The sequence below is a fragment of the Phalacrocorax aristotelis genome, chromosome 3 (assembly GCF_949628215.1).
Source record: "Phalacrocorax aristotelis chromosome 3, bGulAri2.1, whole genome shotgun sequence".
In the NCBI taxonomy this organism is placed as follows: Eukaryota; Metazoa; Chordata; class Aves; order Suliformes; family Phalacrocoracidae; genus Phalacrocorax; species Phalacrocorax aristotelis.
Window position 1 is genome coordinate 39754652 of NC_134278.1, and position 27995 is coordinate 39782646.

The 27995-nt window shown below is 43.0% G+C and overlaps 2 protein-coding genes across 3 annotated transcripts in view; one reads left to right on the forward strand and one right to left on the reverse strand.

The window, feature by feature from the left end:
- Nucleotides 1–440: 440 nt before the first annotated feature.
- Nucleotides 441–24009, forward strand: NT5E (5'-nucleotidase ecto). The gene is made up of 9 exons (XM_075087228.1): nucleotides 441–1102; nucleotides 5635–5857; nucleotides 10850–11038; nucleotides 14331–14528; nucleotides 16022–16173; nucleotides 18211–18319; nucleotides 19120–19269; nucleotides 20790–20990; nucleotides 22660–24009. Exons 1-9 carry the CDS (start codon nucleotides 767–769, stop codon nucleotides 22815–22817), a joined length of 1716 nt encoding a protein of 571 aa, XP_074943329.1. The 5' UTR covers nucleotides 441–766; the 3' UTR covers nucleotides 22818–24009.
- Nucleotides 24010–25273: 1264 nt separating this feature from the next.
- The window catches only part of SNX14 (sorting nexin 14), a 60752-nt gene continuing 58030 nt past the window's right edge, over nucleotides 25274–27995 (reverse strand). For both annotated transcript variants that reach the window (XM_075087220.1, XM_075087219.1), the window contains one exon: nucleotides 25274–25480. In XM_075087220.1, the coding sequence (XP_074943321.1) occupies nucleotides 25442–25480 (39 nt within the window). In that variant the 3' untranslated portion in view covers nucleotides 25274–25441. The remainder of the gene's footprint in view (nucleotides 25481–27995) is intronic.

The window sequence follows — 27995 nt, forward strand, 5'->3', positions numbered from 1 at the left end:
CCCGCACACGCCAAACCACAGCTAAAAGCTTAGCATTTAGCCACGGAAGGAAAGCGCTGAAAGCAATTCATGAATCTACACAAAAAACACTGGAGTTATAATTAAATCAATCCTTAAAGCGGTGTAACTCTTTCTAGGGCTGAAATAGCACTTGTTATTTTAAACGTCATTGGAGAAAGAGGAGAGAGGTTGAATGGAACCCTTAAAACAAATATTTTCATGTAAAGGTTTGGAAACTCCTTTCAGCACACTAAACATTCACCGAGGCTTCCTGAGATGAGTACTGGAGTTTGCCCTTTCGCTGCTGGCTGAGTTTTCATCTGCTGTGACCGCCGGTAGCCGGCTGAAAGCCCGACTCGGACGCGGCAGCAGCTGTGCCGCGGTGCAGGGCGTCGGGGGCCGGGACGGCCGCGGGCGCAGGGCAGCGCCTCCGGCTTAGGGAGTCCCGCAGCGGGGCGGGCAGGGCTCTCGGTCTCCCGGCGCCCCAAGGAACGCGGCGGGCGGCCGCCCCGAGCCCTTCCACAGCCCCGGCGGAGGCGGAGCACCTGCTCCGGCGCCCGCGCCCGCCGGGCGGCGAGTGCCGCGGGTGGGTGGCCGCGGCTCGCCCCGCGCAGCGGCTGCGCGGGCGCGCAGCCCGGCCCAGCAGCTCCCCCGCCGCGGCGCGCCCGCTCCCCGCCCCGCCGCGGCGCTCCCCCGGCTTTCTTCTCCTCCCCTCCCGCCGCCGCTCCCGAGCGGTCCCGCGAAGCGGCGCGGAGCCCCCGGCGGCATGGCGGGGCGGGCGGGCGCGCTGTGGCTGTGCGCGGCGGCGGTGCTGGGCGCGGCGGCGGAGCTGCGGCTGACCCTGCTGCACACCAACGACGTCCACGGGCGGGTGGAGGAGACGCAGGGCGCGGGGCCGCGGAGCTGCGCGGGCGCGGAGGGGGCGGCGGGATGTTTCGGCGGCGTGGCCCGGCGGGCGGCGCGGGTGGCGGCGGAGCGGGCCGCGCACCGCAACGTGCTGCTGCTGGACGCCGGGGACCAGTATCAGGGCACGGTGTGGTTCTCCCACTTCAAGGGCAGAGAGGCGGTCAACTTCATGAACCTCCTGCGCTACGATGCCATGGTAAAGCGGGCCGGGGGGCGGCGAGCGGCGCGGTGGGGGGCTTCCCCCTCCTTGGGTATTGGGTCTGTTCCTCCCTTTCCTCCTCTGCTGCCATTTTTTGCATTTCCACCTCCTGGAGTGTGCAGCGTTGCACCAGAGCAGGCTGTAAGTCACACTGAAATCATGGGCAAAGGTGGCCAGAGGTAAGCATGAAGAGAAGCGATGCACTAGGTGACGGGCACCTGGCCGAATGAAGTTATGGGCTGGCAGCCCCACGACAGCCAGAAACCAGGAGCCGATGCCAAGGCTACGCGGAGGAAAAGGCGGAGATGCAGAGGAAGAGCTGCCCTTTGGAGAGCAGGGGCTTGGGATGGACAGGGAGCTGGATGGGCTGTTGGAGAGGGGTCAGCAGAGGCATGGAAGAGAGCCCAGTAAAAGCCAGCCGAGGAGCCTGGCCTGTGATGGATTAACCCTGGCCGAGGCTCAGAGCCTGCCCTGTCAGCTTCCGTCCTATGGGAAGGGACAGATGGCACATGTTGGCAGTGCTGTTTCCAAGGGTGAGGATTTTTAGTTTTCATCAGTCCCACCCTGGTCATGTCCAGTCCAACTAGAGCTGTGGTCATGAAGGGGTATAAGGGGCTGTGTGCAGGCGGCTCAGAGACCGTAACAGTGCATCTGTGAGGAAGCTGACTGAGAGGATGTCAGTCCTGCACCTTTACTCTGTCTCTTTTGGTTGTCCGAGTGCAAAGCAGAAGGTAGAAGGATTTGAGACTAAGATTGGGGGATGTCAGTCCATGTCCTTAAATCTTTTTTCTCAGGGCAATAACCTATTAATGTGTAAAGAATTAGTGTGGGTTATTTTGCTTGCCTACAACCTCAGAAAGAAGGAGAGAGTAAAGATAGTGTTTGAGAGTGACCATGTATTTATTTCATCCCAGTTGGCAGCTTAAGGGAAAAACCTGTGCCTGTCAGATGCTCTGTCTTCATCTTTTTTTTTTTTTCTTTCTCTGGAAAGGACTGCACTTCTTTCCCAGGTAAAAATCGCTTCACCTGTTTCTTCCCTCTGCCTCATAACATGTACAGAAGGGAAAGGGATGCCCCAGTGCACTCTCCTAGGCTAAATGCACTTCATACCAGACAGACAGGTCTGGGAAGGATACTGCTCCCAGTTCACATGGCCTAATGAATGGTTTCCAATTGCAAAACTAATATTAACAGGGTTTTTTTTCCTCCTAATGGTGATGGGCAGGAGTGTATGCATTCAGGACTCATCCTCACTGAGAGCTGGGGAGCACTTTGGGGGTTCTGCAGCACAGAAATGGTTTGAGGTGGTTTTTCCTACCTTTCTTCCCAAAGCTTGCTACTGGCTGTCATTTCTCAGCCTTGCATTTGCTGTTTTGGCTGGTTCATGGCAGGCTGGGAGCTTGTACGGTTCCTGATCGTATCAAAATTCTTTCAGGCAAAATCAGCAGTTTTGAACTACGGCTCAGTTTTAGAAATACACTGCGTAGGAGGCGTCTGCTGACGTGAGCTTTTTCATCAGAATAAGGTTAAAAAATATTTCCACACCATAACGGATAGCCAAAGCCTTGTACTGGATGCTAATACCTTAGGTGAAGTAGTCAACCACTCGTTCTCTGTGGAGGTGCTGCATATTATAATTTGAATACTGCCAGTGGGTAGAAGGGGACAGGATAGACTGAGAAGCTACAGAGACTACAGCAACTTTCTCTGCTACCAAAGAGCCTGAGGCCTGATGCTGAGTGTTGGGCAGTGCTGCAGCATCCTTTTTGATTCTTCTGTCCATGCACCATGTGCAGTGGCGATGGTGGCCAGGGGGGCACAGGGAGCAAGGTAAGAGCCACACTGCAGAAGGGTGAGATAGTCTTTCTTTAAGCAAAAATTGAGAAGTCACATCCCTAGCCGAAGGGGTGGGGTTTACTGAAATTGTTAGAAGTGAGATACAGGAATAGGATTACAAACAGGATGAAAGAGGGAACATGAGTCATAGAACCTGTTACAGGATGGGGGCCACAGGAGGGGTTAGGGCAGCCTGGCGGTGTTAGAGGTTTGTTCCACAAATGTGCCAGATTTCATTTTCTTAGGTTTCCCCTTTTCTCATTTTTGCCTGTTATCACCTCAAGCCTATTTTCTCCTGTTTACCTAGGTATTGCCTTCCAAATTTTCTTGGCACTAGCCTTGCTTTTTGGTGTAATTAACACCAAAATTCAAATTAAGTACCAAATCAAGGGGTGATAGAAATCTTCTAGTTTTAAGTTCTACTTTTAAGCTGCATCCTTGTGTTAATTTATATCCTGATTTTGAAATATTTTTACTCTGGTTTCTTGTGAAAAGCATAATTATATGATCACTTGCTGTGTGCCTGAATATTTCTGTTTATTCCCCCCTGTGACTTACACTTATTTGGCCAATGGATTCAGATTTGGTGAAGGGATACTGCACAGGTACAGAGTCCTAGAGGCTCTGGGCGTGCGGGTAGTTAGGTAGAGTACAGGAGCCCAAAACAGTCCGCATCCTCCTCCCCAGAGGGGGAGCTGCATCAAAAAAACCCCTATTATTAGCCACCAGTGATTTCTCAGGAACAAGAGACTTCATAACCCCGCACACCATGGGAAAAGTTTTGGTCAAAGCTTGTATCCTAATGGACATGAAATAATCCAAATGCAAGATACAAAGCCAAGAGAAACAAGTAGTTGGTTGGGTCCCTTTCATGACAAACTAGCGGCAGTTACATCCAATTCAAATTGTTATTTCATTTGCAACCTTTTTTGGAGGGGTTTAATTGCATATTTAGGAGGAACAGAAGACCTACGCATCAGCTAAAAGGAAGTAGCTTGTAACCACTCTAAGGTGCTCTACCAGTCCCTGGACATCTTTTCAGAACATCAGTCAGCATCAAAATGAGTTTCCTTAGAGTGTTATTCCCCCTTTTTTTTTTTTTTTTTACAGCAATTTAGGTTACAGTTAGAATATGTCTAGAAGTGGAATATAATTGGAGTGCATTACGTCTTCCCAAGTCAGGATTTTCCTAAAGAGTTTTTGATTCTTTTGGAAAAGTGCTGCAGCAGCATGCAAACAATTTGGCTCCTTCCCTGGGGTGTGAGTTCTCACTAGTGTCAGCAGGAGCAGTTGCTTGCCAATGCAAATTACTGCCAGTATCCTGGTTTTTCCACAGGGCTATTCACTAACTGCCTGTGGGAATCAGAGGGGTCAGGGGTCTTTGTCTCCCCCAAAAGAAAGACACTGCCAATCAGTTGATTGAAATACTGAGCTTCCATGCCTGTAGTGGCTTCAGGGTCCTGCTTGGGTTGGAATGGGATCAGGGTTGATATAATCTATCTGAGGAATAAAAGTTGGAACAAACACCTAGGGGTTGTTTATCTAAGTAGAGCAGAGCAGAGAGGTATGTAAGTCTTTTTAGATGACAAATGCGACTTTCCCCACTTAATCCTCAGAATGAAATCATGAACATTCTTTTGTCTGGAAGAGTTGGCCTGTTGGCTTTAGCACCCATTTCATGCTCTGCTTCAGTTGCCACCTGAAAACTTGTACCAAGTTATGCTCTTACCGTTGATAGATACATCTTTTCCTTCACTAATATGCAAATACGCTACAAGGTTCTTGCGTATATTGTGCTTCTGCAAAGTTTCCATCTATGAAGGTATTGCTTGCTGTCACCAAACTTGCAGGCACAGCGGCAACTTAGGCGGATCATGAAAAAAGGGCAGGTAGGAGAAAGTTCCATGGTCCTTTGACATAAGTCCATTTTTGTCCGCTTAACCAACCTAGAATGACTAAACATTCTCATCTTGCTGGTATTACCATGCTAATAAATAAATTGGACTGCTCATTTTGTGTGATCGTCTTAGCACTTCACAGTGTCGTGCACACACCTGCATGTGTGCGCACACACCTGCTGTGGATGGTCTGCGGAGACTCTCCCTAGCTGATAAACATTAGAGCTTCCACTATGTAATGATACTGATGTTGGCTAGAAAATTATATTTTCTTGTTACATCTTAAAGCACACAAGAACTCTTACCAAGTGACTTAAATATGTTTAAAAAACTGTAGCCCAAGCACAAGCTCTTAAAATGCCGGTTTTATTTAAGGATAACAAATATTGTCATTGGCATTTAACATTTTCTTCAGTATTTTTTTAAACAATGTTCACAAAATATGTGTTTTCTTTTGGAGTTATTGTTAATCTTCTTTCTTGCTGTTACAGGATGAAAAACCAGTGGTTTTTAATCTGGTGTATGATAACAAACACTTATTTAGATAGGTTTTAGATTTCAGCTTTCACATCTGTATTGATATAAGAGAGTCTGAAAAGCAAAACCTAAATCTAAAAAAAAAAAAAAGTCATTTCTATATTTGAGAAACAGGAAAGTGCTGTTTTAGACAAGATAGGTTTTTCTTCCCTAGAACATAGACTTCGTTTTCTTAAACATGCCTTGTATATAATTTATGAGAGTATTTAAACTGAATATGGGAGGTAGGGTCTTACATTTTCTTCTTGCTTTTTACAGGCTTTGGGGAACCATGAGTTTGATGAAGGTGTGAGCGGATTATTGGATCCTCTCCTTAAAAATGCTAGTTTTACAATCCTGAGTGCAAACATTAAGGGGAAAACCCCGCTAGGGAACGAAATGATGAAATACGTTCATCCTTTTAAAATAGTACATTTTGACTCGGAGTCAGTAGCAATCGTTGGCTACACTACAAAGGAAACTACTTTTCTTTCACAGCCAGGTATGTTTTCATTAGCATGTAAGTTTATGTCCTTTGTTGCTATTTTATTACTTGCCCACTGGTTTGAATCCAAAGGTGAACTTTTTCAGCTGAAAAGTGAAAAGTTTGTTGTTGTTCTATCGGTATTTACGTGTATTATCCAGCTTTGTAACCTCCTGATTTTTAAACTGGAGAAGGCTTGTTAAAATCCATTTCCATACAGACCTGAATTATTTAGCATTGCTGAATTATCTAAGAATATAAGAAGGTCAGTGAGATTGCAGGGGAGCTGGGGGGACCTTTAGGGGTTTTACTGTTGTTTGGGTTTTTAAATTTTTATTCTTTCACATTTTATTGTAGTTTGTAATTTTATTGTTATTTATTGGATAAATATCCATTTAAACAAATGTTAAAACATTAATACAGCCTGCCTCTAGAGTGAAACGTGTTCAAACCAAGACGTTTCTTTGTGTGTTGAAATTTTGCTCGATGCCTCCACGCTTGAGTCCTAATACAAGGAGAGCTTCATATGTGTTTTTGAAGCAGAAGTTGCCCAAGGTGTTTTTAGCCTCTCAAATATTTCCAGAAATTAGACTACAGACGGAACACCCATTCAGCTTTTACCACAATTGCTTCATTCATGAATAAAATTAGAATTGATGAGGAAAGAGACCTCTCAATTTCTGACTATTTTTTCCAACATTTAAGAGGTTTTGCTTTGTTGAGGGTGTTTTTTTTTTTTTAAGTAAAATAAAATGGTCTGCTGGAATGAGGAGCACATTTAAATCAGCTGTAGGAGATCTGAGTCACTGCCCTCCCAAAGCTCAGCCCCCTGCTGACAAAATCAGACTTTCTTCCCTGGTTTTTGCAGTAGGGATGCCCTAAGCACCGGTTTAAAATCTTTTCCACATTGAAAAAGGACTTCATATTATTAATTCTTTTTCCATTGCTCAGTAATAAAGTATTAATACGTAGCTTTCTTGAGAAAAGCAATATTCAACACTTTGAGGAAGTATTAGAGTATAAAATTGTTCCTTCTGTGCTTTTTAATTCCCGTGCTGTGTATTTTAACTACCATATAACTAAGTATACTAGAGGAAAATCCAGATAACGTTGGAATGATTGTCTGACGCATTTAAATACATTTCCAATAACATCTAGACATGACATTGAATGCCTCTATGCTGAGACCACAACTAGAAAAAACTGTGTTAAAAGGGGAGGTTTGTTAGTTCCGTAGATGGAGCTGAAGCAGCTCTGAGCTAAGTATATCCCACAGCGTAACTGAGTAACAAACAAGGCAAATTCTATCGGAACCATTTCTAGTGATTGGAGTTTTTATAAATTTCTCAGTGTGTGGAGGAACATTTGGAAGGTTTGAAAAATGTGAATTCAGGATACATTAATATAACTCAGTGACTATGTATCACCTGTGACCTAGCGGTCCTTCAGACTGATAAAATCATGGCAGAGGTGGGTTGGTGACAAAATAATTGTCACCCTAATTCCTTAATTCAATGAATACGATACATTGTGATTTTTAAATTCAGCACCTTGCTTATCTCTACACACTTCTTCCGGATGTTTCAGTAAATGAAACAATTCAGCAATTGTTTTGGCATGCAGTATGCTCTGAGGGTATTCTCAAGGCTTCAAAATAGGAACCTCGAAAATGCTGAAACATGAATTCCTACATGACTACTTTCTATGGAAATCTTTTGTGAGTCTGATTTCTTCTATTGTTAAATCTCAGTAACTTCCACACAATTATGAAATTCCAACTTGTAATTTCCATAGTCGGCTTAAAACACCTATCAACGTACTTGAACAGAGTACAAAGTCCTTAAATCTCAGTGTTTCCATTGTGAAGGAACAATTAAGCTCTGCTAAAGGTACTGTTAATGTTTCTGTTTGGAAACCATAGGGATGGGGGGCTCTTTGCGTAAGTGATAGATTATAGCCAACTGGCAGTTTCTTTACAGTTCTGCTCTGTTTTGCTGTATACAGCTGGCTCAGCTGAATGCCCAGCCAGTTTTTCCACATCCTGCAAGAGTTGTTCATAACTTGGCACATAGACATCTGCTTTACACGGATAATCCCAAGACCATCTTTCTAGGATTTGATAGTACCAGCTCAATGGTGCAGTGTGTTGTAAACCCCACAAAATAGTTGATGTCTTTATCTGTCCTGAGAGGTGCATTTGGTGCTGTGAAACAATATAACTCCATTTTGTCCACTGTCCTTTTGTAGAAGGTGGAAACCCAAAGATGCTTACTCTGTAACCCTATAGGCAGCAAAATAATTGCTAAAACTATCAACTTGGCAGAGGTGTCTAAACTGGAATTTTAAATTCCATTTATTCCACTTAATTCTGGCTAGCTTGCATAATATTTTTAACATGCAGCCAGTTTTTTTTCCCTTGTTCATTTATAGCACGGTTTGGATGTCTTACCTGAAACTCTACCCCATCTATAAACAGAAGAGGATGTCACATTGGTTTAGTGCCTTGAAGGAGAAGTGAACTACTGACGCGGGCAATAACTAACTTTTAAATAAGCACTTTATTTAAATTCAGATTGTTTTGAAAAATTCACAGTTAGGCGCAAAGCGGTTTATTGCTTTTTGCCTGGTTTCTTAGAGAAATGAGTGCTGTGTAGTTGCTCTTACAATCTCATGCTGTATGACTTTTGAAACCACTGGCCTGTTTCAGCTACGGGGCCGTGTGAGATGCCATGGCTAGGGATGCAAGAAGCCCCTGCAGCCCCCAAGCAGGAATCCCTTTCTGAGGGCGAGGTGGGCAGCAGGCGGTTGCTGGGCGGGTGTGTTGGCACTGCCTCTGCCCACCCCAGCGGCTGCCGGTGCCCTGCCGTAACGGTCGCGGGAGAGAGATGGACTTGCTGGTATGGGACAGGCCTTGTTTTTCCCCTGATGATGAAAGTAGGTTTGTTTGTTCTATTATGGCTTGAGGGTTAATAATAATAATGGCTTCAGTTTATGGTGTAGGCTGTATATTGGTTGTGTGCGTATATAGGTTGTATATCGTGGTCTGCAATGGTGTAGTGGCTAACAGCTGGTGCTGATGGGGAGGGATTGGTTATCATGGGCCACCTGGCTGCATGCCATAGGAGAATTTAGCCTGCAGGCAACTGCGTACTAACACACCTAGTCAGCGGCTTGCTCTTGCTCTTTGTTTAGAGACCTCAGCCCTCTTTATAGAACCGATCCCCGCACTGTGGTGTGCACGGCCATTGTAGCTGGTCCCCGAGTAGTGAGATGAGCACGTGAATGGCCTACATTCAGGGAGCATTTCCCAGACTTCCCCTTCTGCCAGGAGCTCTGCATCAGGCCCAGCTTCTGTCAAGCACAAGGTTGTACAAAGAGGGCCTGAAGCCGGTGGCTTCCTTCAGCTTGGAGAAGGAAGGCTAAGGGGAAACTAAGTGCAGCCTTCCACTGCCTTAAGGGGGTTTGTAGAGAAGACAGGGACAAACAGAGGGGCACAGAGAATGAACAAGAAACAATGGGCTCAAGTACCAAAGGAAATTATGGTGGGACATAAGGAAAAAATTTGTCATGGTAATAGTGGTTAAGCCATGAAACAGGTTGCCCAGAGAGGTTGTGGAATTTTAGCTTGCTCAGACAAGACCCCGAGCATCTTCATCTGGCTTTGAGTTCCCGCTTTGAGTGGGTTTTGGACTAGATGGCCCCCAGAGGTCCCTTCCAACCTCAGTTAACTTATGACTCTTTCATTCTAAGAAGAGGTCCACAGGAAGAAAACGTGGGGTTGTACTGTACAATTCACTCTGCAACATGCAGTACAGAGATTCCCCCTGGCAGTAACAGAACTATTCAATGGGTGTGGTGGTGAACAAATTTGTGTGAAACCTCTTTTATCTCTTCCATTGTAGCAGCTTCATTTCCTGGACACTTTGCACTGGATTGTGAATTCGTTTCACTCCTCCCTTTGTTATGAAATAATGTAAATCTTTTGACTTTAAAGGCATATTTCAAAATGGTTTGGTGAAAAAACTGCAGGAAGGAGAAGATTTAGGTAGAGGGGGAATTGGTAGAAATGTTACCCAGTTGTCTTCACCAGAAAGTTTAGGATTACAGTTTGTTGTGTTCTTAAACTCTATTCTTAAAACTTTGTCAATAAAAAACCCAACAATGTCAATAAATTGGCCTCTCACATAGGAAGTCCTTTTGTGCAACCCAAAGCACTTTGCCCAGGATAAAAGTGCATGTTTGCCTAGTGCTCTTGTAACTGTCATGTTAGAATAATTTCAGTGGGCACAGAGACCTAGCAGAAAGGTTGTGAGTTTCCCAACATTGTGGTCCAGAAAAGGTTTCTCCTTTCCACACTTTCCGTTCTGTCCTCATCTCAGGATGGTAGTTCAGTTGTGTGCTGTGCTGTATTGGTATTACTGAGAGTGGCTCACATTAGGTGAGATACTTTGTGTAGAAAGGCAGTTCAGAGTTCAGTGCGGGACTTTGAAGGAGCTGCTGTTTAAAGCCTCGGGCGGGGGGAGCAGAGAATGAGATAAGTGTGGAGTAAAAAGAGAGATTTAACTCAGGAGAAGATAGAATATCTCAAAGAAATACAATTTGGGAAGAAAAAAAGCTTTATAGCGCATTAAAAGTGTTTATACTTGAACACTGACCTATTTAGTTTCTTTTCTCTAGTTAAATAATGAAAGCCGTTCAATTTTTGATCCCACAGTTGATGTCACTGGAATTTTTTTATGGAGTTACAACTTGTTTAGTATAGGCAAGTATATACAGCTCAGTGCAGGAATGTAGTATTTGTCTAAGTACACAGGTGCTCCTGAGAGAACCTCAGAACATCAGATCAGGTCAGGAGACTGAGCCAACTAAGGGCATTTGCAAGCCACTGACATTCAACGTTCCGTTAATTATACAAAATAGAACCCAATATCAACTACTTTTTTTAAAAAAAAACAACCTAGTAATTAAGGTACTTTGTAAATACATTCATGTTTGTTCTTTTTCTTTAAGGGGATGATGTAATCTTTGAAGACGAAATTGAAGCGTTGCAAGAACAAGTGAATGAACTTACTGCTATGGGAGTGAACAAAATAATTGCACTAGGGCATTCTGGTTTTACTGTCGACAAAAACATTGCCCAAAAAGTGAAAGGAGTGGATGTTGTAATTGGAGGACATACAAACACATTTCTCTATACAGGTATTTTACTTCTTACTAAAATGTTGCTTTTATAGCAAAGCTGAAACTGTTTCTGTTTAAACTCAGAGAACTTTCACAATTCTAGTTTATTGCTGGCTGTACTGGGCCAGATTCATGGCTGGTACCTATCCAGGACTTCTATGGAAGAAACTAATGTAAAACAGGCTGTGAGAAAGAAGTGCCCTAACTCTCACTGAAAGGTCCCTTAATGCTGTGGATGTTCAAGGTGATATACATGAAGCGGACAGAGGAACAAAGATAGTAATACCGGTAAATTACTGCCAAACGTATTGTACCTGTTTCAAGATCACGCATACAAAGGAGTATACAAGACGTTTACATTTAAACTTGTATGTGACTTAACAAAAAAAAAAATTATGTAAGACCTCAAAAATGATGCCGATGTTGATTTTCTGTGGAATCTGAATCTGCACTTATAGGTCTTCACTAGCCCTACCATTAAAAAACTTTTCCCAAATTTCCTCTGTCTTTTTCAGTCCCTCTTTTAACTTCTGACTTTATTCTTCTTTTTCTAGAGGTAGACATCATTCCAGGGGTAAACATTATTGATCTGATTTCTTCCGCAGCAATGCTACTTCAGGCAAAACCTGCCATCAGCAGCTTCTCTGGTGCTGCTGCCTTCCCTGTGCCAGGGCACAAGTGAAAGAAAGGCTGGGGTTTTTTTAAACCATCAAAGATAGCTCATTAAATTTAGTAGAAACTTCATCAACTGATTGAGACTATAACAGGACCTTTCTGTAATTTTCAGAGCAATTTCTCTTGTGCTCTAGTCACAGGGATAGCACCATGTACCCTAGGAACTTAACCTCTTAAAGGTTTTGCACTGTCCATTTCATCCTCTCCTCTCCCTACTCATCTCCTCTCACTTTCTTATGCCTATTTTGTCTCATCCGGGCTCTCACCTTTCATTATTCCACTTGTTAAAGAGAAACAATTGCATGCTAGAGCTATACATTAAACAGTTAGGAAGATCTCTTGAATTTGACCTCAAGGAATAACTGCTAAGCTGGATCCACAGAGCATTTACGCACCTGTCTACAAGTCAGAGACCACAAACACTTAGCATAGGGATGCAGCAGAGAAGTGGCAACTGGAACAGATGACAGGACCATCCATCCCAATGTCTTGTCTCCAAGAGTGACTGAGGGAAGAGTGGACAAGCCTGTGGAGATGCTGTACTCAAGTCTGTCCCTGTCTCCCACCCGCTTGCAGCTCAGGGACCTCCTGAAGTGGCATCTTGGTATTTACTCGCTCCTGCTGGAACTTGTCTTCCCTGAACTTGCCCCATCTCCCCCTGAGCCCCTTCAGCCTTCACGACAGCCAGTGGCAGGGTGTTCCACCGCTGACCTGCATATCCTGCAGAGATATTGGACTTCTGCCTGTGTGCAGCCTGCTGCCCACTGGTGGCATTTTTCAGCAGTTTTATTGAATTATTTTTGAGTTGGGAAAACCAAGGATGCACGCAGTATTCAAAGTGTACCTTCATCGTGGGTTTACACAGTGGAATCCAGGTTCTTTTGCTCTTCTAGTGCTGTTTTCTTTGGCGATAAGATGCACTGAAAAGTCTTTTTATTTCAGTAGGAACACATCTATCTTACAACAGAACCATGTTGTAGTGATAATTAATCCTGCAAGAAAGTATCAGTATCAGAAAGTATTTCTTCAGGAAGCAAGCAATAAATAAGTCTCTGGGCAAGCGCTTAACCATGCACAGCTGACGTAAACTAAAATAATGACTATGAACAATAACTTTCTCTTGCTAATGCTCTGTTCTTTCAAGGGCTACAAAAGGGCAAGAGATCAAAACTGATTCCTCTTTCAGTTCCAAAAAACCCAAAGCCACTTTTGCATGCATGAATCCTGCAGGGTTCTCATTAGCTACAGGATTTCTTAAATTCTTCCCCCAAAAAATATCAAATAGTGAAGAGGCACCACCAATAAACCAACTCTGTCAGCCAGGCTGAAAGTAGAGGTGATTCAGCTTGTGGTTTGTTACAGCCATTCTCCCTGGAGAAGAGGAGAGATTAGAGGGAAATATGAATCATATTGGAGTTCTAGGAGGAGTACTTGTCATGCTGCTTCACCCAGGATTTCATATTACATAAATAACTGTCAATAGAAGGAAGCCAGTTGTTCTGTGAGCAGTGGAAGTGAAAAGCCTCCTTTCCTCCAGATCCATGTCCTCTGTGTCCGGTGCCCCACGTCCCTGTCCTGCTGGCACCCCATCTTTTGCCAACACATGGATGGGAAATGCTGCTGGCTTTGGGATAGGAGCGAGCAGCAGGCTTTGAGGGGGGTGCTCTGCAGTGGGACCTGCTGCGCAACGCATGATGCCTCTCAGAGCTGCCCCGCCTTGGCTGTTGCTGGCAGTGGGGTAGAAGTACTGACGGGAATAACGGGGGAGTAATACTACTCAGATAATATTGTCGAGGAGACAGGGAGAAGACTGGTACCGTTGAGACAAGAGCCGTGTTGTGTAGTTTTCTTTGCCGCTTTCCTCCCCTGCGTGGTTTCTGAATGCTGTGGTAGCCTATGCTGACTGAGCTGAGATCTCTCTTCTCTGTAAATGCCTTGCTTAAATCTGTTTCCAAGTCCTACATCTAATCACCCTTCAGACTTGGCAGGTTGATCAGGGTTTTAAATCCATGACCATGTAACTCTAATGCTAATGAAGTTTCCTTTTTGCAGAGGGTTTGCAGCCTGTCTAAATTTTGGAGGTTAAGTTTGGTAGAGTAAAAAAAGTCAGTTGGGTGTATGCACAAATTCACAGAACTGCTTGTAGGTATTCTGACTGCATATTACCAATAAAAATAGCTTAGACTTCTTCATATCAAGAAGTCCTATGTATGTTTTACTAACGTTCTCATTTTGTATCTGATGCAGAATAATGTAGTCTGAAGGCTTCACAATAAATTTTTCAGCTGGAGGCTGGTATGAGTGCATTACTGAGAGGTTTAGATTGAAATAATTGGAAATAAAAGTTCCTTTGTTGCTATTGTGACCTGATGTCATGGAGGACTGTGCTGTCACAACTTAAAAAACACTGTGGCAGTTATTAGAGCTCATGTCCTGAAAACAACATTGTCTCTTATGAAATAACATAACTGAACAATCAAATGTGTGCTTGTTGACCAATACATTCATTGTTGTTTCTGCTTAATATCTTATTTGGTTTTTTTTTTAAGGCTGAGAAACATTTGAAATGTCATTCTAATAATTCCTTAAGGGTCACATGAGCTGAAGACCTGCTTTACATGCTTGTTTCTTGCAGGCACCCCACCCTCTACTGAACAGCCAGCTGGCCCATATCCCTTCATGGTTGCCTCAGATGATGGGAGGAAGGTGCCAGTTGTACAAGCTTATGCTTATGGAAAATATCTCGGTTACTTAAATGTTACATTTGACAAGAAAGGAAATGTAGTTGAAGCAGTTGGAAACCCCATTCTGCTGGACGGCAGTGTTCCTGAAGGTACGTGGGCTGGATGTTTGAATTTGCCTGCAGCACTCTACTACAATTCAAGTGTTATTATGTTAAATACACAGCACAACGTTGCAGAATAGTTTAGCTTTCTTCCTGAGCTTCTCCTTGGAGTAGGGTTCGGACTGTGTTACAGTTGTATCCATCCGCCTCTGTTTCTCCCTCTGAACAGTGGCCTTTGAATATGCACCGACTGGGTGTATGTTTTTGTGTATTTAAAATCACTGAAAGTCCTTTTGTAGGAACTTGGGTGATGCATTACCTTACCATTTAGCAGAGCTCATTTTAGCTAGCCCTGTAATTATGACTTAGAAGATTATGAGGACTAATTTACACTGTTTTGCCAGGAGCTGGATTCTTCAGGACAGAGGTCAGGGCAATATAGGAAAGTGAAGATGTTCCAGAAAAAAAATTGAATACTCTGGCAACGTGCAAATATAATACAAACCCCACAGTGTCTTGTTTTCCATGCTGAGTGTGTTCAAAGTTTCAGCTCTGAAACATTTGAAAACTGGGAGGAGGAGAGTCTCTCTGTTGCTTTCTGTTTATAACTCTGAGCTCTGTTACCTGCTTTTTCTCACCCCTGTGGTTACCCAGGGCTGGTTCTCTAGACTTTGTTTCTTGTCCACTGTTTGCTGTATGAAGCTCTGAGCTTTTATCAGACTTGCCATGTTCTTCCAGAGTATTTATAAAATAAATCCTTTAAAAATTAAGTGTTCGTAGATATTCTTACTGTTATTCTCAGTGATCTATTAATGTAATGAGATGATGTAAAGAGACTTTACATTTTCTCTCTGATATCAGTAGAAGTAAAAATTCAGATACATAGGTGTTCTCGTTTTATAAATGTTACTGTTGCTGACGGTTACATGGCAAATTGCTTAAAACTAATAGCTGATATAAAACAGCTGTGATATTATCTGTCTGTATATATAAGTATCTTTGTATCTGGGTTTTTTTTTCCTGAAGAAATTAGATTTGCACCTGGCAGACAGATGTGCATAGAGAATTAATTTCTATGAAGGGTTTGTTCCTCGATACTGATATATGAGCTAGTATTCCTTTTAGCACTATATTAAGGGGGAAGAAGCTATAATTAGGGGAAAAAAAACCAAGATATGATGTCAAATAAAGACCAAGCTCACTTGTATATTAAAAATTCTTGTATAGAAGCTCTCATCTGTGAAGGTAGGTGTAGAAACCTCATCGGTCAGAGGTTAGAACAGGGCTGGGCAAAAATACTTTTAAGTGTTACGGAGGAGATATCCCTGCTGTGGCACAGGAATAGCTTGGTCACTTGGTTGTCCCGGCCTGCCTGCTCCCTTTACAGGCTTTGTTTGAAGAGAGTGTAGATGTTGTGTTGCTAGAGGAGCCTTTAGGGAAAGTGTAACATTTTAGAATCATGAAGAGCTTTTTATTCACTGAAGTGTCATCAATATGAGATATGTGCAATGCTTATTTTACACTTTTATACTACTTTGTAGATAAGCACATTAAAGAAGAAGTGGAAAAATGGAGAAAAAACCTGGGGGATTATTCTAAAGAGATTGGAAAAACTAGTGTTTACCTGAATGGTACAAGCGAAGCGTGCCGTTTCCAAGAATGTAACATGGGAAATTTGCTTTGTGATGCTGTGGTAAGACGTTGCCACCGCAGGTGGCAATCACATCTAAGTGTTACTCCAGAGCTATCAGATGAAGTGCTCCCAGGCTCCAAACTACCAGCGCGCAGGTTCTGTGCTGCTTTCCAACACTGTAACATCTAGTGTGTCCCTAGAAAGATCTGGCAGAAGCAAGGCTGTAATGAATCTCGCTGTATACAGTAAAGAGCGATTTATTTTTTGCCTATCTCCTCATATAGAGAATGGCTTGTTCACAGCTGTCTCTGAAGCTGCAGTTTTAAGAGACACATCCATCTGATCTAAGAGCCCGTTCCTCAAGCAAGAGGAGAACTTGGCTCCCCTGCCCCTCTCCCGCCCTGCTACCTGTCCGCTGCTCATGGCACTTAACCTTCTGCCTGTCATTACTCACTGGGCTCCGCTGTCACCCTTTTTTAACACACTAGCCCAGAAAAAAAATTTCTGGGTAGTTTTCTGCTGAATTACTGGTAAGAGTTGTCCCCCCAAAAAGTCAAAAAGGTGCCAGCTGAAGCAAAGGAGGGGTAAAGGCCATACACACAGCTAGGCGCAGAGGAGGTAAAAGCCCCCAGCACCCCAGCCCAGGGGGAGCCACCAGCCCCTGCTGCATCCTGACAGGTATCACTAGACTTCAGCAGTCATGTTGCACCAGAAGGCCTCTTTGTGAGCTGTCACTTCCAGTTTTTAAACTAGCTGGTTTTCACTGTTTCACTCTCCCACAGCAGCACCTTTGGGTTCTCCAGGGACAATGTCCACTAACACAACTGCTTCCAGAAAATAAGCATATAAATGTCCTGCAGCATTGCCACAAGGTCAGGAGCCAGTTCCTAATCATGAGTTTTCATTTAGGTGTGTCCCCAAAGCTATTTATCCCGTCCATGTGATTGTTTTTATTGGAACACTTGGTCCCTGCCCACCCTCTTCACACCACGAATGAGTTTTTATAGGCTTCTTGAATATTTTCCTTCCATTATCTCCTTACCAGGTCAGACATTCCGAGCTTACACCATCATTCTACGTTCAGAAGCTTTTCTGTGTCTTTGACCATCCTTGTCACCCCCTCTCTGAATCTTTCTTATTTTTTTATCGTTCCTGAAATGAGAAAACACACTGAATCCTACCCAGCCTCCACGTGCCCCTCTTGATTTTAGAGACTTCTGTCATGGCCTTCCTGTATTTCTGTCTGTGAGACAGAAGAGTTATTACCATAGTCATTCCTGTACGGAAATTAGTCCATCCCTTCCATTGTTTCTTTTCTCAACCTTTTCCTTTTCTACTCAGGTATTTCTGAAGATTGACGCTCTAGGCTTATCATCCTCATGCAACTGAATAAAACCCCAGTCTCTATTTTCTTTACTACTTAGGATGTCTCAGGCAAATATTATCTTGCCCTTGCAAGTTGCTTTTGGCAGAGTTTTGCTACTGTTGGAGACATGATGCTGTACAGAGTAGACTCTTGGGTTTCATCTGATATGCTTGTTTCCTATTCCTCCCCTCTTCTATGTCTTTCTCGTTTGCCAAGACCATTCCAGATATTAAAAATCTCTCAGAGAAGTTGAAAAATCTTAATTCCCTAAAATGTACAGCAAGAGCTAGTTTAATTTATACATTCCCCTACACATTTTTAATGTACAGCTATATTTAAGGTCCTCTTCACTTCCCAGTTCTCCAAATATGCTCAAATCATTTGTCTTTATCACAGTGGTTGGAATAAAAAAACATCCTTCCTTTGTTCATCTGGCCTGCACTGGTTATGCCATATATACACAGATGATGGGAGAATCCAAGATTCCATTACAGAAGAAGGCAAATATGCTTCTTGTTAAAAGTTTTAAAAAAGCAAAATACTTGCTGTAATGGTTTTTGCCTTGTTCTGTAACAATTCAGCATTTTGCAGTGGAGCTGAAGGCAATGTCAAAAAAGATATAGAATGTTTCTGTCTCTTTTCAGTCTCAGATTGTACCGGGTGTAAATTTCAAGAGCCTAAACTAAAAGTGAAGATTAAAAAAAATTACTTCAAATGTTTTTCTTTGGTAGCTTTATGAGAACGTCAGACATCCAGGTAGAAAGTCATGGAACCATGTTTCAATGTGCATCCTGAATGGAGGTGGGATACGGTCACCCATCGATGAACAGAGCACGAATGGTATGTAAAAACTACAAGCTGAATGACAACTTTATCAAGAAGGAGGAATTGAGTTATTATGCAAGCCTGAACCCAGTGTTAGGTATGGGCTTGTTTTGATGGGATTTGCACAGTATTTGGAAGCAATTTCAAAATTTCTCAAATGGTTATCCTGAATGAGAGCACAACTGCACTCAGGCTGACATTAACAGAAGTTGTTGGCATTGTACACGGTGCTTTTTATAATTTCCCTCTCCCTTTGCTGCCTTGGAACAAAGACAGATGGTGGATATTCTTCACCTCCTACTGTAGAGGGTGTCATAGCTGGGAGCCCTCTGTAGTTTGCTATCAAATATATGAATTCTAGGGTTTTCTGATTGGGTAAAGTTCTACAGTTTTTATTTTCCTGGTATTGTATAAATGAAAACTGAAAACAAACACCTTTTTCAGTTTAGTTAAATCTCTCTCCAGGACTGCATGAGTAAATCTTGAGCAATTGGAAAAATTTCCTGACTCAGTAAGAATAAGTAAGAATGTTTTTCTTCATCTTAAGTCAGTGGTTTGTAATCTCTTTTAGTAGAGTTATTGGAATAGCAATAGATGCCGTTACATCGAACTCAGATTTATCAGTCTCGATACATGCTGGATGATAAAGGTGCAAGTTTTTTGGTTTGGATGTGATCTTCCCCTCTACTGGCCCTCGTTTTCTCAAATTCTATTATTTGCCGCGTTTCTTGTCAAAAATGTACCATTAAACAATCCTAAAATAATACTGTAGACTTAAAAAAAAAATTAACCTAATCAAAGTCTCATTCCCCCAGGTAGCATTACTGTGGCAGATTTGCTGTCTGTTTTGCCATTTGGAGGTCGTTTTGATTTGGTAAGGGTAAAAGGCTCCACTCTGAAAGAAGCTTTTGAGCACAGTGTGCACAGATACGGAAGTGGAAGCGGAGAGCTGCTGCAGGTTGGAGGTATGTTTTCTTCCCCTCCTCAGTTTTCCAAGCCAGCCATCCCTTCTGTTGGCCTTGTTTGTGTTACACCTGGAAGCCACTTTAAGCTGACACGATTTATCCTGCATATCTTTAACTGAGCCGCTGCAGCACACAGGCCATTGCTGTTCCTTTCAGCAGAGCCAGGATTCCCAGTTGGTTCAGTAACCCATAATGGCGGCAGTTTAACACTTCAATTAACTACAGGAAGGTATAATTGAATATAGCTGTAACATACTAATCGCTACAGCAAACTCTGGTGTGCAGTGCTTCACTGGCAGCCTACCTGAAACCCCAGACTGGATGTCTCTGCCAGTTATTGCCAAAGTTCAGTTTATCAAAATCATTTTGTGCCACTGTCTAATGGTTGCTGACAGTTTTAGAGTTAGTCCAAGTGGGGTATGGAATTGCTGCAGTGGATTTCTAAATATTTTAGGGATGAACAGTTTAATATTAAAAACATACGGATTTCTTGAATTGCAGCTCCCCATATACTTACCTAGACATGTACTAGGCTACAGTCACGTTTATTCCTGGGCTTTCTGTGATGCAGTGTGGCTTTTATTGTTTATTTAGCAGAAAAGCTAAACTTCAAGGACAGGGGCTGAGGGATTTCCTGCCCTCCATGCCTCCCCCCACATAGCCTGGTGATGGGGGAACTTCCCCGCCGTGCAATCTAGAACCCTCACCTGCCAAGGACACAACCCACATCTCGCACATGAGGCGAGTGCTTTCACAAGTTACCATGTTCTTGGGTACCACTAAGGTAAAGCAGCAGCAGCCCCTCTGCTTGCTGCCTTCTCACAGAAAAAGAAGATAATCTGGACGGGGTTCAGGACAGAAGTTCCACACCAGGAAGAGCGCCAGGGTTGGAAGAGCCTCTGTGCTTTGGACTAGCTTTAAGATCTTGCTCATCAGCAAAATCTTGGCAATGCTGTCCTGAGGGCCTAACTCTCCCCAGGCTTTGACTGAGGAAGGCTCACAAGTAGAAACGTTACTGCTCCGACAGCGAATAGAAATCACAATGTTCAGCCCTGGCTTGGCTGGCTTTTTTCAGGACAGTGCTTATTATCCATAATAGCTGCTAAGTTTGGGTGGCTGGCTAGCTTTAAAAGGAGTTGTTACAGCCAACAAGACAGTGGAATGAGAAAGCATGTGACTACGGAAATAAGGGAAGGTATTTTTATCGTGCAGTATCCTAATCCTCAGTCTAGTAATTTCCTCCTGTAGCGTAGTGATAATAGAACAGATGATCGGCTAAGTAACTGAGGTGGGCCAGTACTTCAGCAATTCTCCAATCTCTCGAATTTTCTTGCATAAAAGTTGATTATTGTGCAAAGAAGATAGGACATTTACTGGTATCACTCAAAACAATGTAACCTCACAGAAGGTCACAGAAGTGAACATAAAAAATCCATTGAAAATGGTGGAAGATCCTGCTTCTAGCTTTATATATTCAATAGGCACTGCATAAAGTGGCATTCAAACATGTATTTTTGTAGGCATCCATGTGGTCTACGATCTCTCCAGGGCCCCAGGAAGCAGAGTTGTCAGCTTGGAAGTGCTTTGCACAGCCTGCCGAGTCCCATCCTACGTCCCACTCCAGATGGATGAAATATACAATGTGACTCTTCCGTCCTATATGCTGTATGGAGGAGATGGCTATCGTATGCTGAAAGACGAAAATCTGGGGTACAGTAAAGGTAAGTATGGCACCAACAGGGGATCAGAAATTCCTAAAAGTTAAAAAATCTTTTTCTAGTACAAGTCTCAGATTATCTGCTTTTATTGGATAGATTAAATTTGCTTCTAATCTGATTGCGCTGAATGGCTAGTTTTGGTTGTAGCTAGCAACTATATTCTTTTTCAGTTAAATCACAAAGGTTTCAAAACGAAACCGAGCCTTATCAATTCAGCACTGCTTACAGAGTGGTATGATAAATCAGTTTATCGTGATAAACTGGTTTATCGTGGTAAACCAAAAAAAAAAAAAGCAAAAAACACACTATGGAGACTACATATGACGTGTACTGTCTTGCAGTTTCACTCATTACTAAACAATGCATCAAAAAGAAAGGCGCTGTTTTCTTTAGACCTTATATTTCCTGTGTGGAACGACTTGCAAAAACAGAATCGTCACCTCTGCTACTAATGGCCACGCAGCTCAGGCGAGCAACACAGAGGGCGAGGGGAAAGATGCTGACGTGCTCTGCGGTAATTAGCCTGCCGCGCCGAAAGCAGCGGGACTCTCACGAGTTCTGCAGGCAGCACCACGCAGGTTCGTGCTGGAGGAAGACAGGAAGTGTTTTACATTGCTGTCTTAAGATCCTCTAAAGTTGCATGCAAATTGTTAGAAATTCAGCGCTCGTACAATAGACATGTACATCTTTTAGGACAAAGGGAAACTTGAAAAACATTTCCAGATTAAAATTCATTATTTCTGAAAACACAAAAAGGATGTAGTGCTGTATTTAAAAAAAAAAAAAAGTATCTTCTAGGAGCACATCTACATCTTGCAGAACTTTAATTTCATGTGTTCTGCTTTTGGATGGTACAAGCATGCTTTTCCCCAAAAAAATCTCCTTTTGGCCCTTCATTACAGACTATTTTTTTGCTTCTCTAGAGTGTTTAAAGTTGATCCTCACAGGTAGGATCAGTGTTTTAAATCGAAATCAGCCTACAGCTTGCAAAGTTGGCGGGGCTGTAGTTTTTAGTAACTATCTGTGTATGCAGAAATAAATTCACAAAGGGAGAAACTATTAGGAATAATGAAAGGGAACAACTTGAAAGGTTCTGGTACAGTCTTCCAGTATAGCAGAGGGGCAAAACTAAAATTACTTTTAAGATGGAGGTGTTGCACTTCAGGATTGCAAGAGCTTGGGTCGGAAGGGGCTCGTGACACAGTTGGCAGCAGTGACTGAAGAGGGTCTTCCAACTGTAGGAAAATCCACATCATACTTTGCGTGCACTTGAAAAGGTGTAAGCGATAGCTTTGCCAGCTCTATAGCACTCTACCCCAAACAGGTGGGAGACTAGCTCGCTCTACCTAAATCTGACTGGCAGTAACCATTGTAACAGATGCAAAACAAGCCAAAAAAAGCCAGATGCTGCAAAAAGAATTCTTGTTTTTGGCACCATACATGTTACTACCAAAAATTCTGGCTACGAACCACCAGAGATGTTTCTTCTGTGCACAAGGAACAACTCTCCACACCCCTCCGCTGTCTTGATGTGGACCGGCTCAGACTGGCGAACCATAGAAAACGGTTTGCTTTAAGACTTGGGCTAAAGCTGCAGTTTTAGACAGGTTCTTAAATTTTGGTCCAGAGCTTGGCTGCTGCAGAGAACACTGTACTTTGTTTGTTTGTTTAGGTGAACCTGATGTTGAGGTTGTTTCCCGTTACCTCCAGAGGATGAATAGAGTTTACCCAGCAGTTGAAGGTCGAATAAAGTTTTCTTCCGGAAGTCTTATCAAAGGCAGCCTTACTCTGATCGCCCTGTCGTTCACTGTAACGTTCTTGCGTACTTGATTTTGGTTCACTGCGTTGTCATTCGGAGGAAGGCGAGAGGACAGATGATGCTGATCAAGGGAGAAGAGACCTGTTCTTTTCTTTCACCTTAAAATGAACGTTTAGGTTTCTGCATGTCATCAGTGAACAGCACAAGCAATTGTCTTTAATCTGGTACAGCCATTGAAGCACACTGCGCAGAACGAGTAGGCACAATTCATCACACCTCGTATCAGCAGGTACCCGCAACTCAGTTTGAGGTTTCCACAAGCAAAGTTCCAGTGAAGGCTAATGCTCCGTTACGAACCAACCACTTGCTGAATTGGGATTTTTTTTTTTTTTTTTTTCCAAATTCTTTTAGCTGCTTTAGGTTGTGAGTTGATTAAGAATCTGATTCCAGTAAATAAGCTTCTAGAAATAGATTTATTAAAGGTAAATATACCTTCCTTTGATCTATAATCGGGATTAAAGCTTTCATTCTAATAATTCTATTTATCATACCTACACCAGTGCCTGAAAGAGCTGGTTTAAACTCGGCGCCCTTGAAAGCATGAAGCCCATTTACATACAATTAACAAGTTTTTCCATTTTACTTTTGAAGATGCAGCATCTCACTGGTGTTTTCCATTAGTAAAGGATGCAATGAAAGCTTGATTTGATTTTGATGAATTTTAACAAATTGAAAAAATACATACACTTACCTATTTAATATGACCAGTTTGGGGACTGTGTCTAGAGTGAGAACACAATCTGTGATTATGTTTCATATCAACATGCCTAACGTCACACTTTTTTCCAATGCGCAAAGCACAGGGCTCCCGACTCTGTGCTTTGCTCTTTATCAGCAATGTTCAGAGGGAACGTTGGATACACGCATCGACTCCTGCTCCACTGTGGCAACCTTTGGCAGTTGCCCAGTAATAGGGTTTTTACAGCGTAACCTGGCTTTATCATAACTGTGATCATAACTCAAAAGCCCCGTCTTCTCTGAGGGAAGGCTGTGATTAAAAAATATATTTGTAAGAGATAGGCTAATGAGTATAAAATCAGAAATTGCTTTAAATGCTAAGTCGATTTCCCAGATGTCAGCAGGAAGTGATTGCTTATGATTATTTTTCCAAGATTGTTCACATTTGGAATTTTGACATCAACATGTTTCCATGTTTATTGGTGCATTCTCGGTGTTTTGAATAAACCTGCTGTTTTTCTGGAACATGCACTGCATCACTCTTTCTGACCCAAGCTACTCACCTCTTAAATTCACTGCACCTGCAGACTTCGAGGAGAAGGCGCATTGAGATAAACAGTCAGTGTGTTTAGATTTCAAGACCTCGCTAGTTTCCACATAAATTCAAGGGTTGCACATGAAAAGCTCTGGACTACACGGCTGCATTGGGTAAACTGTGTGAGAGCAGGGAGACAAACAAGGGCTGACCCTGACACGCCAGTTACAACACAGCACTGATGATTTGTCAATACCAGCCCCTAAAGTTTAGTTTACAGAATGCTCTGCCCCAAATCAACATAAAACCAGTAACGCGAGGGTGCACTGATGGACCGAGCTGCACCTGCACGCCAGTTTTTAGAGTTATGACGACTCCTGCGGCATACCTAGAGAGAACTAACACTTTTACCTTCTTTTGACAAACAGGAGGAAAGGGTATGCAAAAGTGATAAATCTAATGCAAACTGCATTGACAGAGAACACGAACACGGCGTTAGATTGCGCTGTTTGTAAAAGGAGAAAACGGGTGCTGGCTGAAAAGAAAAATTGAGGCATGCTTATTAAAATATCTCTGTATTGTTTTGTGAGTGAAACTTGTTAAAAATCCACACGTGAAAGTCCTTTTTGAAGTCTTTCTTTTATAAAGGCTGGGACAACAAATTAAGATTTACAGGAAAAGTCTTTCACACAATGTTATGCTAATAAATTTTTAGCAGACCTACATCCTCTTTTCAAAGCCTGTAAAGAGGATGTCAGAAAACCCCCGGACAAACCCAGATAGGAAATTGCAGAAAAATAAAGGTTAAAGTCAAAACCATGTTTCACACCATTACTATTTTAAGAGTGCTTTAGATTTGAAGGACAGATATTAAGTAAACTAAACTACACACATGGTGTCCCATGCTCACAGAAAGCATGAAAGCCAAAGCCAATTCTGAGATTATTTGTATGCAATAGATCCAATCATGTAATTTTGGTTTGTTTGTTTTTAAAAAACCAGTAAAATTTGTTAAGACAGTTAAAAATAACTTTATGGGTACATTCTACAACTTCTGAACAATTTTTGTACATATACTTTAAGGCAGACAACAGCAATTGCTCTTTTAGCAAAAGATACGTTAGCTGCTCTCCCAACAATCTTATGTCATCCTGTAATTTCACGCACAGAGTTTGGGGAAATTAATTTGACTTCTGCCGATAACAGCTAAAACAAGTTTTAAATAAAAAGTACAGATATATTGTTTACTTGTAATTGGTATTAAATTTTAATGTCTTTATTGCATAAAGAGATTTTTTTTTTAGAACTTAAGATTTTATGTTATTTACAAGAAAATATACAACGCAAGGTTAAAATGTCACACGTCCATTACAATAGTGCAGAGCGGGTGTTTCTATTGGGTGTCCGGCGAGGTCCCTGCATTCACATCCAACATGACACAGAGCTGGCTTCCTTCGGACCCTGTCAAACCATAACAGAGAGGAAAAAAAAGTCACTTTGTAAGTATGAAAAACGCATATTTACATATAAATGACTGAACTGAGCTGCAATGATGAATAGTATTTGAAAACATCCACTTGAAACGAGAGTTAAGAGAAAGGAAGGCTACTGCTTTCAGGTTTTTAATACTATTTCTCAAAATAGGTATTTTCTTCTTTCTCTGGAAGTTCTCACCTCCCCCATTCCTAACCACTAAATATAATTATCTTAGCACAGCAATTTTCTGCTCTGGAAATAGCACTGGCATAATGTTTTTTCAACTGGATTTCTTTCCTTCATCTGCTAGGAACGCTGCTCGTCTCTCAGCTGTCCCTTTTCCCTGTAACCTGTCTAACAGTCTTCCAAGGGACTGGCCGTACGTTGCATCAAAGGCAAAACTCATATGAGGTGTTTTTCAGCTCTTATCCTTAGAACTTGTTCACTTACACATGCTGCCATTAAACACAGCCTATCTTAAGTGATCCAGCAGACATCCACATTGGTACGTGTAGCCCGATATACTTTCAAGAAATCATAGCTTGAGGGCAGGAAGCTGACTGACATCCCCGCTAATGAAAGTCTTCCCATTTCTCCCATCATTGTGTCCCCTGCTGAAGGAACAATGCTCAAGGCAAAACTTCCAGGATGCTCAGTCTTCCACTTAAATACTGACTGACCTGAAATATTTCTGTTCTTCGCTGTCACTACAAACACATTTTGGCATCAAGCAGCTCAAAAAGGACCAGGCTGGAAGGCTGTGCTGCATCCAACGAGACCTGGACAGGCCAGAGAGCTGGGCCGAGGGGAACCTCATGAAATTCAACAAGGGCAAGTGTACCTCATCCTACACCTGGGGAGGAACAACCCCATGCACCAGGACAGGCTGGGGGCTGACCTACTGGAAAGCAGCTCTGCTGAGAAGGACCTGGGAGTGCTGGTGGACAGCATGCCCTTGTGGCCAAAGGTCAATGGTATCCTGGGCTGCATTAAAAGGAGTGTGGCCAGCAGGTCAAGGCAGGTTATCCTCCCCCTCTACTCTACCCTGGTGAGGCCACATCTGGATCACTGCATCCAGTTCTGGGCTCTCCAGTTTAAGGACAGGGAAGTGCTTGAACAAGTCCAGTGGAGAGCTGTGAAGATGCTCAGGGAACTGGAGCATCTCCCTTATGAGGAAAGGCTGAGAGACCTGGGTTTGTTCAGCCTGGAGAAGAGAAGACTGAGGGGGGATTTCATCAATACCTATAAATATCTAAAGGGTGGGTGTCAGGACGATGGGACTAGGCTCTTTTCAGTGGTGCCCAGTGACAGGACAAGGGGCAATGGGCACAAGCTGGAACACAGGAAGTTCCACCTGAATATGAGGAAAAACTCCTTTCCTGTGAGGGTGACAGAGCAGTGGCGCAGGCTGCCCAGGGAGGCTGTGGAGTCTCCTTCCCTGGAGACATTCAAAACCCGCCTGGATGCGGTCCTGTGCCCCCTGCTCTAGGTGTGCCTGCTCAAGCAGGGGCATTGGACAAGATGATCTCCAGAGGTCCCTTCCAACCCTCAGTATTCTGTGATTCTGTGACCAGTCTCTGTTGAATAGTCACTGGAGTGATTTCTGCACACACACACACTACACTCCCCCACAATATAACTGAGACCAGCCATCACTTTTTTACTTGCCCATTACAATTGTTTGGAGGAAACAATTCTTTTCCCAGGGAGCTTCAGTCAGTTTGCAGTGATCTGGGAGAATTGGTGTTCTGTTGTTGTTTTTATTTATTTATTTTTATTTAAGGCTCCAGCTGAAAGCCACTGCCCTATGTCCATACCCTCTCCCCCTTGCATTTCCCTCTCATAGTGATCCCTCCTCAGCTGCCTCACTCAGTCCATCACAGTCCTAGTACACTCACAACCAGGTCCTACTCTCACAGAAGCAGTACTTTGTTCTGTATTTCTCTTGGTACATCCATAATAGGAAAATGGCTGAACTTCCTGGTTGGAGTATTTTCTCTTCCTTTCCTCTGCTGAAATCTGGGCCAGAGAATTCCCTCGCTCTGCTCCCATTGGCTTCAGTCACAGGGAACAGGGGGAGCCCAGGCCTCAACTCTGCTGCTTCACTATAACCAAAGGAGCATTAGAGGTCGTCCCCCCCCCCCCAAACAGGTGCTTTTCTGAAACACTGCAGAGCAGTCAGGCAGCGTCAGTTACACACAACAAAAGGATGGATTAAGAAATTGTACAAACCATAAACTTGATTTAAATTAAATCATCTTTTCTTGATTTGTTTTCAAATAAAAAATATTTCACCCTATTAAATATACACACTTATGGAATAACAGTATGGTTGGGATGTGCCTCTGGAGTCATCTGGTCCAAACCTCAAGCAGGGCCACCTAGAGCTGGTTGCCCAGGACCACGCCTGGACGGCTTCTCAATATCTCCAAAGATGGAGACTCCACAGCCTCCCTGGGCAACCTGTGCCAGTGCTTGGTCACCCTCACAGTGAAAAAGT

What these genes read in the sequence shown, in the direction of transcription:
- NT5E (XM_075087228.1), top strand. Translation starts at nt 767, where the DNA reads ATGGCGGGGCGGGCGGGCGCGCTGTGGCTGTGCGCGGCGGCGGTGCTG. An exon ending in AAACACATTTCTCTATACAG is followed by an intron (nt 11,039 to 14,330) that starts GTATTTTACTTC and finishes TGTTTCTTGCAG; the next exon opens with GCACCCCACCCTCTACTGAA. An exon ending in ATTTGCTTTGTGATGCTGTG is followed by an intron (nt 16,174 to 18,210) that starts GTAAGACGTTGC and finishes TTTCTTTGGTAG; the next exon opens with CTTTATGAGAACGTCAGACA.